The sequence below is a fragment of the Cricetulus griseus genome, chromosome 3, assembly GCF_003668045.3.
Source record: "Cricetulus griseus strain 17A/GY chromosome 3, alternate assembly CriGri-PICRH-1.0, whole genome shotgun sequence".
Classification (NCBI taxonomy): domain Eukaryota; kingdom Metazoa; phylum Chordata; class Mammalia; order Rodentia; family Cricetidae; genus Cricetulus; species Cricetulus griseus.
In genome coordinates, this window is record NC_048596.1 from 31,880,764 (window position 1) to 31,895,376 (window position 14,613).

Below are 14,613 nucleotides of genomic sequence, written 5' to 3' on the forward strand. Positions count from 1 at the left end.
GTAGGGCCTTACAAAATGAAATTAGGCACTGGGGACACACCCCTGAAAAAGGTAGTGGAACACTGGTCCCTCCTCTCTGCCCCTTCTTTTGCTTCTGGGCTGTCATGTATTCTCATCATCATATACTATTTCTCCATAGACCCAAAAGCAACAAGCCTTTTGATCATGGACTGAAACCTCCTAAACAATGACTTAAAACAAACCTTTCCCTCTTTTAAGCTCATTATCTCATATCTTGGAGTAGTAACAAAAGTTGGCTAACAATACTGTAATATTATACATTTCTTAAAACCCATAGAATACAGGATGTCAAGAGAGAACACTATGGTAAATATGGACATTCCCTAATGATCACTGGTCAGTGGGGGACCACTGATTGTAACTAACGCACCACTCAAGTAAGAGATGTTGATATGAGGGGTAGTTACTGAAGGAAGAGCAGGCAATATGTGAGAATTCTCTGTTCTTGCTGCTCAATTTCATTAAGAACCCAAATCTGCTTTAAAAAAATAAGTTTATTTTAAAAATAGAACCAAAAGATTTCAATCAATATCTATTAAAGGTTAATAAGATATAATACTAGATGGAAATTCTAACTTTATAAAGTTTACAGCCTACTCTGGAAAAGCAATGTATGTCAGTAGGGATCCAGGAAGACAGAGCAACACATAACCAAATTCTACACAATGTGATAATTACTCTATCTGGGCAGCTCTTCAGCTTCTCAAACATTTTCATATTCATAACACTGTTTGGTAGCAAGAAGGCTTTGAGTAATAAAATAATGGGAAACATAACCAAGACAGACATTGATGGAACATTTTACTCAATTTGGGTAAGTAGTACACTTCAAGTCAAAGCTCAAAATGCTCAAATGATTCTCAAGACTATAGAGAAATGGCATGACTGATGCACTGGTCATAGGGAACTTTTTACAAAGGTAATGTTTACAAAAGGCTATATAAAAAGGAGTAATTACCAGAGGATCTCAAAGGTGACAATGATTTTTCAGCCTCAACACTATAAATACCAAAGTGTAGTTTGTAAATATTTTCCAGTCACATAGATTCATAAAACTTTGACCAAATAATAATAAATTATAATGATAGTCTAAAAGTAGAGTATTAAAAATGGAAAAGTAAAAATATTCAAGAATTCTTTTCCATGAAATGACTTCAGGTAATGGCAAAGGAATATAATTAGACTAACCCTCCTGTAGACAACAAGAAAAATCTAAGAAATAATATTTCAAAGTACTGAAAAGCAGCCTAATGTCTCAAAAATGAAAAAGTAGGGACTAGAGAGATGGCTCAGCAGTTAAGATCACTGGCTGCTCTTCCAGAGGTCTTGAGTTCAATTCCCAGCAACCATACGGTAGTTCACAACATCTGATGCTCTCTTCTGGCATGCAGGTATACATGCAGATAAAGCACCCATACATACAATAAGCAAATCTAAAAACATTTTTTTTAATGAGAAAGTAGCTTTTCTTGAAAAGGGCCATGAGTTACTTGTCATGCCTAACCTCTTAAGCAGTTAGTGTTACAGGCCTGTACTGTGTGCAATGCACCAGGGCTAATATGCTTTAAATTTAGTTTTAAAAACAAAGCGTAAGTGCAAAACTTAGAATACAAAGCAGAAGTTCAAGGAAGAAATACACCTTTCTCCAGAATACAGAAAACCCAAAAGATTCCATAAATACAAAAAAGTTAAAATAAGTAAACAAATTCAGTAATGGTATAAGATACAAAATCTATGCATAAAACCCATTATATTTCTATACAGTAAAAACAAACTGAAAAAAGAACGTAAGAATGCAATCCTATTTATAAACAGAATTTAAATATAAAATAGCACATAAATTTAACCATATGACACTGGAAACCATAAGACACTGAAAATAACACAAATGGAATGATATCTCATGTTCATGGATGGTGAATTGATACTGTTTAAATGTATATACTACCAATGCAATTCCTATCAAAGTTCCAGTAATATTTTTCATAGAAATTTATAAAACATCTTAAAATTTATACAGAACTCAAGAGACCAAATAGCCAAAGCAATCAAAAGCTAAACTTCATTCATACTACCTGGTTTTGAAATATAGTATATAGAGACAGTAATCAAGACAGCATGATACTTGGATAAAAACAAAGCACAGAGACCAATGGAACAGAAGAGACGCCCTAGGGAGAAACCATGCACCCTACCCCTCCCTATGCCTCTCCAACCCCACACATGGTCACCTAATCTTTGACAAAGACTCTAAGATTGAACAAAAGGGAAACCAGCCTTTTCAACAAGTGGTGCTGGGAAAACCAGACATCCAAATGGAAAAGAATAAAACACCCATAACCAAAGACCAACTCAGGGCAAACTAGAGACTTAAACACAGGGTCAGAAACAATCAATTTCCAGATGAAAATGGAGGAAAAGCTCCCTGATACTGGTCTTGGTAAAGAGTTCTGGATAGCACCAAAATCAAAGAAACAAAGCAATAAACAGTGGGACTACATGAACCTAAAAAGTCCCAACCAGCAAGGGAAACACTCAATACAATGAAGAAAATCAGTGCAAAGGGAGAAAATACAAACCTAGCACATATACAAGACACTTAAGCAATTCTTAAAGTTAACAACAAAAAGAAAAGCAATTTCAATCAGCAACAGACCTGAACTGACATTTTTCCCCCACAAAAGACATTAAAAACAGCCAGTAAGCCAGCAGTTACTCAGTATTGCTAATTAGCAGGGAAATGCATATCAAATCCATAAGATAGTGCTCTGTACTTATTAGGATGGTTTTCATCAAGAAATCAAGTGATAAAATGTGGGAGAGGATACATAAAAGGGATATTCTTGAAACTGTTGGTAGGACTGTAATTGATATGTCAATTATGGAAAATGGTATGGAGCACTCTTTACAAATTTTTAAGAGAACCACATAGTTTAGTAATCTGTCTGTCTGTCTGTCTGTCTGTCTGTCTGTCTATCTGGGTGTGCACTTGTGCTCCCCATCCCCCAAAATGGTATTACTCCGAGTATGTACAAAAAAGGATTTGAAATCAATATTTTAAAAGTTATCTGCATGCCCATAATCACTACGGCATTATTCAAAATCACCATAATGTGAGAGCAACCTAAGTGATTGTCAACAGATGAACTAATAAAGGAAATGTGGTATATATACAATAGGCTATTCAATTTTTTTTTAAAAAGGAAATCCTGACATTTAGTGCAACATGGATGAACTTTTAATGAAATAAGCCACAGAATAGCATATACTACATAAGCTACTCTATATGTAAAACCTAACTTCACAGAAACCAAGAGTAGAACAGAGATTGCCCGAAGTTGGAGGTGGAGGAGACGGGGTGATTTGGGTCAAATTCAAATACACAGTTATAAGACTAGTCAATTTTCGTGATTTAACTCAGAGTCCGGTAACTTCAGATGATAATATTATATACTTGAAATTTGCTCAGAACAGATTTTTACATTTATTATTGCAATATAATAGTGCAATATGTGTGTTGTGGTGATGAGAAGGTATATATGTGCCACAATGTGTGTGTAGAGTGAAGTGCTTATATAATTATTCTTTATCAATAAAAATTGGGACTCGGGTTTGGGGGTAAGAACCTGAATGATCAGAAAATCAGTGGAGAAGCCACCAGTGACCTCCTCTCTCTTTTGTTCCTCAATCCAAAAGGACTGAGATCCTCTCTAAGCTCCCCCTTACTACTTCCTGTCTCCTCAGTCCTTCAAGACCTCTATGGTTAATTTTGGTCAGCTAATGTCTAGCTCTGCCCTCTGACACAAAGCAAACTTTATTGTAAGAATTTGATCAAAATATCACACAATAGTGGAGATCAGTGGACAACTGCCAAGAGATTTTGTGTATGAGTGTTTGTCCGCATGTATGTTTATACACCCTGTAACCATAGAGGCCAGAAAAGGGCATCAGATTCTCCAAAATTAGAGTTACATCAAGTTGTCAGCCAGCATGTGAACTGAACCTGGGTCCTCTCCAAGAGCAGTAAGTGCTCTTAACTATAGTGAGATATCCACCCAGCCCACACCTGTAGCGGGTATGGTCAAAGGCGAGGAGGGACGTGATGGTGGGTAGGATTAGGTCTGGGGTCCCGGACCCCAGTGCTCTCTCTTGCCTCCTGTCGGGTCTCAGAGGGCAGCCTGGATGAACCCTTTGATCTGGAACTTGTGGCAGCCACCTGCTTCTTACGTAAGGGCATTCTCCCAAGTAAACTTCACTTAACCTGTACTGAGTCTAGTGAATCTTGATTCCCACGAAACACTTAACCACTAAGCTATCTCTATAGCCTGAGAATAGATCTCAAGCAATTTCATAAAGGAACTATGTGAGGTGTGGACATGCTTATTAGCTTGATTATATGTTGTAGGACAATGCTCTTGTACATTGTTAAGATTTGTTATTCATATTGGTTTAATAAATGCTGATTGGCCAGTAGCCAGACAGGAAGTACAGATGGGGCAATCTGGTTAGATTAGTAGAATTCTGGGAAGAGGAAAGGCAGAGACACAATCACCAGCCAGACACAGAGGAAGGAAAATGCCTTTCTGAGAAAAGGTACCAAGCCATGTGGCTAAACATAGATAAGAATCATGGGTTAAGTTGTAAGAGCTAGTTAGTAATAAGCCTGAGCAAGAGGCCAAACAGTTTATAATTAATATAAGCCTCTGTTTACTTGGGACTGAATAGCTGTGGAACCAGGCAGGATAGAAACTACCATCTACAATTACATCTATCAATATACATATATATATAAAAACATTTTGCCATACATCATAAGTATTACAATTTTGTCATATATAGTTCAATAAAGCTAGAAGGAAAAAACCAAAAACAGTAGTTCATCAGCAATGAACACTTCCAGTTATGGTAGGTAAACAATGACTCATGGAGAAAGAAGGATTACAACAGAAGCTAAAGGATAGGTAATATACTAATAATCAGAGATGAGGCAATAGAGCATTCCAGGATACGAGTGTTTCTGATATCAAACTAAGGAGTTTGAACTTTACTCTTTAACAAAAAGTGAACTCTAGAAGACTTTCAGACATGTAAATTTAAAAGGAAGGTCTCTGGAGACAGTAATAGAGCTGAAACAGTGAAATGGGAACATTAGGAAAAAGGAGATAGAGGTTAAACAGCTTTCCCGAGGATGTGTAGCTAATTATACAGCTTGGTTCTTGAGACATCTATCTCACTGTGTTTTCCATGTGCGCAATTATCAAGGACTTTTCACTATTAGCTCACATCAACAGGAATGTAAGTTTTTGCTAAGAGTTCCTCAATACATTATTTATATAACAGTAGCTAGCGCATTGCCAATTTCAGCTTTTTATTTGCAACCCACAGTGATAACTCAAAAGACTTTCATTCTCTGGGTGTGATGGTGAGATCCAGGTCAGTCAGTGATACAGTAAGACCTAGTGTCAAACAAACAAACAAACAACAAAAAGCCAGCTTTCATGCATCATACTAACACATAGCATTGGGCAGAATGTTTTCTATATATAATAAGCTTCTTCGTCACTTCCATGCTCTGCCTATTTACGCTATCCTTTACAATTAGTATTCAAAAACACTTCTCTGAAAACAATTTAAATATTTGAAATCAGTGACCTGCAAATTGAGATGAGTATGTATGTAATTCAGAATGGAAGTGTCCTAAATATTTCAAGGTTAACACCCACAGACTTAGCTAAGGAGTCTATTAAAGGAATATCCACAGCCCCTGTTACACTACAAAATGCAGTTCATCTCACACAATCATCAATCATGAATCATATCTTACTATATAGAGCAGCTCCATCAACCAAGCTGAGTTCTTCTACAATACTCCTGCTGGAAATACATCATCCCATGGATACTACCTCTACCACCTCATCCTAACACATATACGAAATCTTTCTTTTTTCTTCCCTTTCTCCTTCCTTCCAATCCTTCCCTCCCTCCCTTTCCTTGACAAGGTCTTACTCTAGTCCAGGCTGATCTAAAACTTACTAGGTAGCACAGGCTGGCCTCAAATTCATAGCAATTTTCCTGCCTCATCCTCATCAAATCTCAAGTGCTAGGATTACAGGAGTGAGCCACCAAGCCATGCATTTAGGGCTCCAAAAACTGTGGATAATAAATACCATTACAGATTTCAGAAGGTATTTGTTTAGTGGGGGTTTGTGTGGATGTGGAAATGCACGTGCTATGTCACAAGCATGAAGGCAAGAATGACCTGCAGGACTCAGTTCTCTCCTTTCGTTATGCAGGTCATCAGGGCTGGCAGCACTTCCCCTCCCCCTTCCCCTCCCCAACCATGCAGACCCTGGACTAGTTTTTAGAATTCCGAATTGCAATCACAATGTTAAAAAAAGCAAACCTCTACTGATACATCACAATGAAAACCAAGTAATAAACACAATTTATTGATGAAAAGTGCTATTTTAAAGTCTTTGTCAAGAAGTCAAATGAGTATAGAAACATTTGTTCATAGACAAGTCCAAGCAACACTAACATGTATTATTCAAATTTGGTTAGAAAATTAGTCTGAACAGATAGAACTCTAAAATACTGTAATTTCCAAATAGCAACTTAGTACATAATAATGGGATATATAAGAGGGCCACAAAAGTTTACTAGAAGACCCATAAAATGTACTTAGTTTTAGATATTTAGTTTAATGTTCCCATAGTTTCAGAGTTAACCAACATTCCATGTACAGCAACTTTTTGGGACATTCAGACAACCAACTTTGACTAAACACACACTTCTTCCATAAAGCTAGTTTTCTCGTTTAAAACTGCATTTTCCCTATGTAGGCTTACTTTATTGAGTCCAAACAAAATTTCTAAAAGCAAAATCTATTTATTCTCTCTTCTCTTTTGAGTCTCTCTCACTGCCTCCAAATATTCTAAAGTAGCTTTTGAACACTTCAACTCTATAGAACCCTGTGGACCTTCAAAATGTATTACAACCTTCCAAAAAAATAAATAAAATCAATACCGTCACTCATATGCTCAGTGAAGACAATTTAAACCAATTCATTCCAAACTAGGAGTGTAACTGATAGCCTCCATTTAGCTAGAGATACTTTTACCATTTTGTAACCTAAGCTTATTTTAACATACACTGTTTTGCAATGTTTAGGAATGAGAAAATTAAAATGAACACCTCACAGGATAAGAAGACACTTACATCCCAAGAGGAGAAGCCTTGGAAGGTGAAGCCTGCCTCTTGTTCCCACTCACCTGGCCATATATCACAGACCTCAGAATTGTCACATTTAAACCTGATTTTTGTAAGTCACAAAGCTTAAAGCTTATGCTCACAGTTCCATGTAAACCCTGAGTGCCATGCAGCCTCCCTAAGGTAGTCCAGAAATCTCTCTCACTCCATGCCTCTGAACCCATATATTTTCCCAAATCTAACTTTTGAAAATTTATTTCACTGTGTGTGATGTACTGTTTTGTATCTGTGCAAAATTCTAAGTTTTACACACTAGAGATCAGTAGTAACCAATGTACTTCTGTGAAACACAGCTGTGTGTAGAATGGGAGTTGAAGGAAAGGAGTAGAGACATTTAAATGCCGTAATACTGAATCTAGCCCCGAATCCAAACAGATTATATTAATATTCAAAATGTGCCTAAAATGTCTCTGGGGTCAGGCAGTGGTGGCTCACTCTTTAATCCTAGCATTCGGGAGGCAGAGATAGGCAGATCTCTGTGAGTTCGAGACCAGCCTGGTCTACAGAGCTAGTTCCAGGACAGCCTCCAAAGCCACAGAGAAACCCTGTCTTGAAAACCAAAAATTAAATAAATAAACAAATATAAAAATGTCACTGGGACACATTTTAATGTTCTTTTTTGTGTGGGGGAACAAGATAATTTGCAGACTTCTGCTCTATCATGGTACTTACATAACTCTAATTTTTATCTTTAAAGGTTAAAAATGTAAAATGTTAGGTTTTACAATGTGTTACGTTCAAATAAAACTACTAAAGTTAGAAAACAACATAAAACTCAAGTTCTAATTATGCTTTTCCACATAAAGTTACACCTAACTAAAATTTGTTCACCTGCCACATATGCTGACAACGCATCCCATTAGGTACCAACTACAACACATATATTTAAAAAGCAAAATAAGCACATAACTGAGTATCATATTGCTGATACTGTAATGATTTAGTCGCCTGCTGTGTTCTGATACCTTTCTGAAAATTAGGTCAGCCAAAACCTAGTGACAAATAGTGTGATCTACAGCCTAACTATGTAATAGTTAAAAGAGAAACCAAAATTACCTAAATCCTAGCACTGGTTTTACCACAGCTGTGTGAGGGCAATCAAGGGCATTATCAGCATTCCAATGATAACAAGCAGAAACCCAAAGGATTTAACTAAACCAAAACCAGTTTTTCATAGATATAGCAAGAACAAGGTCAACCAACCTTCGATCTCTTCCTATGAGAACACCACTCTGAAATCGATTGGTACTGTCTCTTTGAATGGGAAGGGGGCAACTTTAAACTTAAGAATTCTGTAATTTTTTACAGACGGATCTCCAACAAGCAGTCATGTCCGATCGGGGGCTATCCCACTCACCATCTCCTTTTCAAGTTATTTCTCCTATCAACTCGGAACTCAAGACACAAGGAGGAAAAGGCCGGGAGTCAAAGCAAAGAATTCTGCCCCACGCTCTCTCTCCAAGCCTTATTATTTCCAGGTGCGGCGCAGACAGATGTGAATTCCTCCACTCTTAACCCCATCCCCCCCAACAGTTCTCGGGAGTCCAAGAGCAGCAAAGAATAGGAGAGAAAGACAAGAGTCCGTGATGTTTGCAGGAGACAGGGAGCTAAGTTAGCAGGCCTCTAGAAACGACCAACTCCTAAGTTTTTAGAAGTCAGTTACAGCAGCCTGACACTGGGTAAAAAGACCAACAGGCTTTCCGGAACTCCAAACAACGACCTTTACAGCGAGGGGGAGCCGGGCCGCCGCAGCCGCCGGAGCGCTGGGCAGCGAGGCAGGCAAGTCCGGACTCAGCCAGGGAGCTGCCGGCCCGGCGCGCGGCTGTGGGCGCCACGCGGGGACTCGGGGCTGTGGAGACTCAGCCCGCGCGAGGCGCCAACCCGAGGGCGAGAGGGACTGAGAGCAGGGGGAGTCGCTCCGGGACCTGGGCGCTCGGGAGTCCAGACACGCTCGGGGCGGGAGTCGGGACTGGGCCGGGGTCGCTCGAGGGAAGTCGGGACGGGGCCGAGATCGTTCGGGGGAAGTCGGGACCGGGCCGGGGTCGCTCGGGGGAAGTCGGGACGGGGCCGGGATCGTTCGGGGGAAGTCGGGACCGGGCCGGGGTCGCTCGGGGGAAGTCGGGACGGGGCCGGGGTCGTTCGGGGGAAGTCGGGACGGGGCCGGAGTCGCTCGGAGGAAGTCGGGAAGGGGCCGGGATCGTTCGGGGGAAGTCGGGACGGGGCCGGGGTCGCTCGGGGGAAGTCGGGACGGGGCCGGGGTCGCTCGGAGTGAGTCGGGACCGGGCCAGAGTCGTTCGGGAGGAGGTCGGGCCGGGGCCGGGGTCGTTCGGGGAGAGTCGGGATTAGATCCAGGCCTCTGTGGGGGAAGTCGGGACGGGACGGGGGCCGCTCGGGGGAAGTCGGGACGGGACGGCGGCGCCTACTCACTCGGCTGTACCAGATGCTGAGGCGGGCCGGGGCCAGCACGGCAAAGAACGCTCTCCGAGGGTCGGACTGGACGTGGAGCGGCGCCTCGGCCGGGCTCCGCGGCGCGCAGAGCAGCCTCTTGGGCCAGCCGCTCAGGAAATACATGGTCCGCGCGCGGCCCCGACAGCCCCCGGCGGCCCCGGCCGCGTCTGTCACGCTCGGCGGCCCCGGGCCAGGTGCCCACCTCCCACACCGCCACCGGCCGAGTCGGCGGCGGCGACAGCGGCAACTCGGGGCATCTGCCCGGGGGCCGGGCGGGCCGGGCCGACGCGATGCTGCGCGACGCAGTCTCGGGCGCTGACGGGCCGAGGGTGGGGGAGGCGGGAGGCCAGTGGGCCCGCGGCGGAGGAGCCCAGGCCGGCCCGCCCGCTCGCCGCTCGCCGCTCGCGTCAGCACGCCGCACGGCGCAGGCAGGCTCCCGAGGCTCCGCCCGGTCCTCTCAGGCCGCCGCGCGTCAGCACGCAGGTCGCCGGGCTGGACGCCGGCTGTTCGGTGCGTCTTGCTGACGACCCGGAGCGTGGGGCTGGGGACCGGCGAGAGGCGACAGAGCCCAGTCAGTGACAGTCCGGGCGGCCAGGCCCACTTGGACTTCCCCTCGATTGGCACGAGCTCCGGGGCTTGCGGGGGGGGGGGGGGCGGGAGGAGCGAGCGTCACGTGACATCCAGGCTGAGCTTGGCCCTGGGTCTCTGCGGTTCCAAGGCTGGTGGGGGTTCTGTACCCAGAGATCTTTTGTGTGCTGCGGTTTGAAGCGAGAGAGCTGGTGATGTTCCTGCCCTTACGGAGCTTGCATTCTAGGCAGGATCATTTTATTCAGCCGCCAAACTGCGGAGCCAAAAAGTGCTTCTAAATCTAGCAACAGTATATAGTTCTAATCCAGTTTGCATCCGTCTGCCCCTCTACCAGCTAGAGTGCTAGACAAAGCCCAGATGGTGTCTTTTGCACCCCCAGTAAATCGTGTTCAGGAAAAGAATTGGACTTATTTTCTGAGTTGGGCCAGACTGGAGATAACTGTATCGGGGTATTCAACTTTTGGGGGGTGTTTAACTTTGGGACCTTTGAAGCCTTAAAAATAGCTACAGCTTTTAGCAGATTGACCCGGTAACCCCTTGAGTGCATGAAGGTAAAGGCAGGAAGTAGAGTTAGGGGGAAGGGGTCTGTTCGTGTTCACCTTTCATCTTTTGAGGTTACTTTTCTCAAGCAAGTGTTAACTAAGGTTTAAACGTAGCAAACAGTAAAACAAAGTAACAGTCCGGATTTTAAAACAAGCAATGTAACTTTCACTAATTGTTTTAACACTTGCTGCTTTTCATAGAAGTTGACCAAAGACATGACCGCTGCTCACCAGCCTTTTGTGCCGGTAGAGTCTCCCTAAGGTTTCCTTCCTGGTGTGTCCCACCCACAACACAGCATGCCTGGAATGTCTTTAGCGTAGCAAACCTAAAAAAATATTTTTTCAGATGAAAGTGTGGGTGAAATCTTGATCTTTCGAAGTTACACCGTTGGACAAATAGGTCCAGAGAGGTCTGCCTTACCAATATAAAATTGTAGAACTTGGTTGTCTAGAACTTTTTAGAACACATGGCAGATAGAAAATGTGTGGCAATTCCATTCAGAATATTTGCTCTACCTCTGCTTCAGACAGTGTGTTCATGTGCCTCACCCGTGTTGCTGTCTCCAGCAATCATGGATAATTTAGAAATTTCTAAGTAATTTCTCTGTACTGCTTTGGAGGCTGTCCTGGCTGGCCTCGAACTCACAGAGATCTGCCTGCCTCTGCCTCCCGAGTGCTGGGATAAAGGCGTGTGCCACCATCCCCCGGTGTTACTTCTTAGTTTTGACTTTACTTGCCAGCTCCAGTATTGGAGCCCCCTGTTGTGATCTTTTGTGATGACTAAGGTTTATAAAATAATTTAAGGGGTGATTTGATTTAATTTCACAGAACAGCTTCAAAGCCCATCATCATGTTGCTGTATCATTGCTATTCTTTTCTTAAGAGGACATGGCACCAAAGTGGTGGATGTGGCCTAAGTCACATGGACAGCTCTTCCTTCCAAAGACCCAGTGATCTGGTTCGGTCAGATTGAAGTGAATTGTGATAGTGGCCTGAACATAGGCAAGAGGAGGAGACCCTTTAGGCCTTTCTCCCTTGGGAGTGATAGGGTAAAATATCTCACTCTAAAACTCCTTAAGTTTTACTCATTGTGACAGAATTAACTTTCAGATACCATATTTTAACATTGTAAAATATACTAAGAATTCCAGTGCTCAAGTCTTCTGTTCCTGATTCTTTCTCCTACCATTACCATTCTAGTCAAACAATCTGGACTACCCTGAGCCAGGAGTAAACTGATAAAAGTTGGTGGGTACATACTTGATTCTATCAAATTTAACAAATTCCATATTATTGATAAGGGTGCTTGGAAACAAGTACATTTATAAACTGTTGGAGGATAATTTGGAACAGTGTCTATAAAGACCATTGCATGTTGTGTGTATGGAGAAAGAGACAGACACCCAGACCCTATTGTTTCTTTTCTATAATTATTTTCTAAGGAAGCATACAGACTTTTAGCCTTAAAATATATCCCGTAAGGCAGGAATGATAGATGCCTATAGTGATGACTATTCTTGGTTGTCAGCTTGACTACATCTGGAATTAACTAAAACCTAAGTGGCTGGGTGCATATGTGAGGGATTTTTTTCTTGATTAAATCATTGCAGTAGGAAGATCCACATCCAATCTGCATCTTCAGGGTAGGGAGAACTACCCTTAATGTAGGCTACATCTTCAGCTGGCAGCCTATAAAAAGGACATGGAAGAAGGCAATTCTTGCTCTTTGCCTGTTTGTTCTTGCTCTAGCTTGCATACTCCATTCCTTCACTGAATTAGAGCCTCCTTCTTCCGGACTCTGATGTATACTGGAGACCAGATGAGACATCCAGCCTTGTGTACTGAACAACTACTGGAGTTTTAGATCCTCCATTGGTAGATAGCTATTGTTGGACTAGCTGCACCACAGCCTGTAAGCCATTGTAATAAATCCCAGATAGATAGATAATCATTCTATATATTCTGTTCCTCTAGAGAACCCTGACTAATATACCTGTAATCCCAGCACTTGAGAGGTGGAGACAAATATGAGTTCCAAGCCTAGCCTGACCTACATAAGGCCCTACCTTAAATCACACACACACACACACACACACACACACACACACACACACTTGAATAGAATTGTCTAAACTTATAATGAAATATTTTGTAAAAACAAATACGTTAGAGAATATTTGTTATAAAAGTATGAAGTAATGAAAATGGTTTACACACATCAACTATTCCATGCTTATGAAGAAACACATGTTTAACAAAAGAAAAGAAAAAAGTACCAAAATATTGATATTTAAAAAGCCCTTTAAGTAGAGTACTTAATATGTTTTCTTTGGGCTTTTTTTGTACTTTCTAAATTATGTTTAAAGAATTCATCTTACTTTTGTAACAAGACTATTTATTAAACAGTAACCTTGTTAATGGTTACAATGCCTCAGTTGTCCTGCTTCAAGTAGGGCTGTGCACCACTTGCAAATCAAAGACAATACTATGGTAATGTAGAGTTTCAGGCCTGGCCTCAGGAATAGTGAGAGAAGGCTTAGGAGAAAATAACCACCAGGCTAAAAGTAGGCTCTGTCTATTTGCATACAGTCACAGGTTTCTGAGACTAAGCCACAGCTGGATTTCAGTTCTGAGTATGCCACTTCTAATATCTGGGGACCCTGTATAAGAGCCTATGATGATAAGCACTGATGAGGATGTTTCAGTTTGCGACTCTTCATTATGCTTTTATCATCTGCTTTATTATACTTGTATCATGTGCCTTTGCTTCTGGGATGGAGTCCTGGTTATTTATACTTTCTGCAAACTGATAATGAATAACTGAGCTGTGTTTTGCTTTAAAATAATACTGAAGTAATCAGGGAATATATAGATGGCCATAGGTTGATAAACTTTCAGGCCAAGTGAGGAATTCTTGGGAATTCATTATGTTATTTCCTCCACTTTAGCTTTCAAAATTTCCAGAGATTTAACTGAAAATATTACAGCATAGTAGAAAGACTCAGACTCAACATGGAGCTTTGAAATTAATTCTGGCTGCAGGCTGAATAACTTGTCTGAACAGACCACCAAAGGCCAAAAGCTTCCCTGTTTACTGCTCTAGTTGGCAGTGTGAACCTGGGAGAGCAGGGCCTAAAAATGAGGTGGACTAAAGTCTCAGGCAAAGCCAACTTTATTCAGAGCATCAGGCAATTTATCCTCAGGGATAGGAAGACTCACGTAAGTATTCAATCACACAAGCTACACGTGCCAAAACCATGTTTTTCCATAAAGGCATATGAATAAACAACAGCTGAAGTAAACTCGCTGTTATCCGCTACACCTGGGGAGCACAAAAACACATTCTAAGAACAATTCTGTGTTGAAGAAACTGAGGTCACAGACTCCTTATTTTTCTTGGAGTTCTCTCACAAGAGATCAGAATTCTCACAGGACTCAATTCTTGAACAGTGTTTTGACATCTCCACCTTTTTTATTTTTTAATAGCATACCATGATCAACCTAATTGTCATTTGATGCGTGAGTATCTTATAAGTAAGCAAATTATAGTATTAGAACAGTGAAAGCATGTGTCTAATACTCTGACACCAAGAACAGAGATCCAAACTTTGTCCAGTACTATTAGTTGCTATTATTATATTGATCAGAAAAATATAGAAAATAGCTTGAAAAGAGACCACATGATTAGTAGTTTTAGTATTTTGTAGAACATAAGCCCACATTTGCCTTCAATAGGAATACAAAT

General features: G+C 41.8%; 1 protein-coding gene across 2 annotated transcripts in view; it reads right to left on the bottom strand.

The window, feature by feature from the left end:
• Positions 1–10,054, bottom strand: part of Ric1 (RIC1 homolog, RAB6A GEF complex partner 1) — a 95,189-nt gene extending 85,135 nt beyond the window's left edge. Inside the window, exon 1 of one of the 2 annotated variants that reach the window (XM_027406428.1) lies at positions 9,718–9,861. In XM_027406428.1, coding sequence (XP_027262229.1) covers positions 9,718–9,861 — 144 coding nt within the window. Of the gene's footprint in view, positions 1–9,717 lie in introns of both variants that reach the window. The other variant, XM_027406429.2, reaches the window with a different exon arrangement.
• Between the last annotated feature and the right edge of the window lie 4,559 nt (positions 10,055–14,613).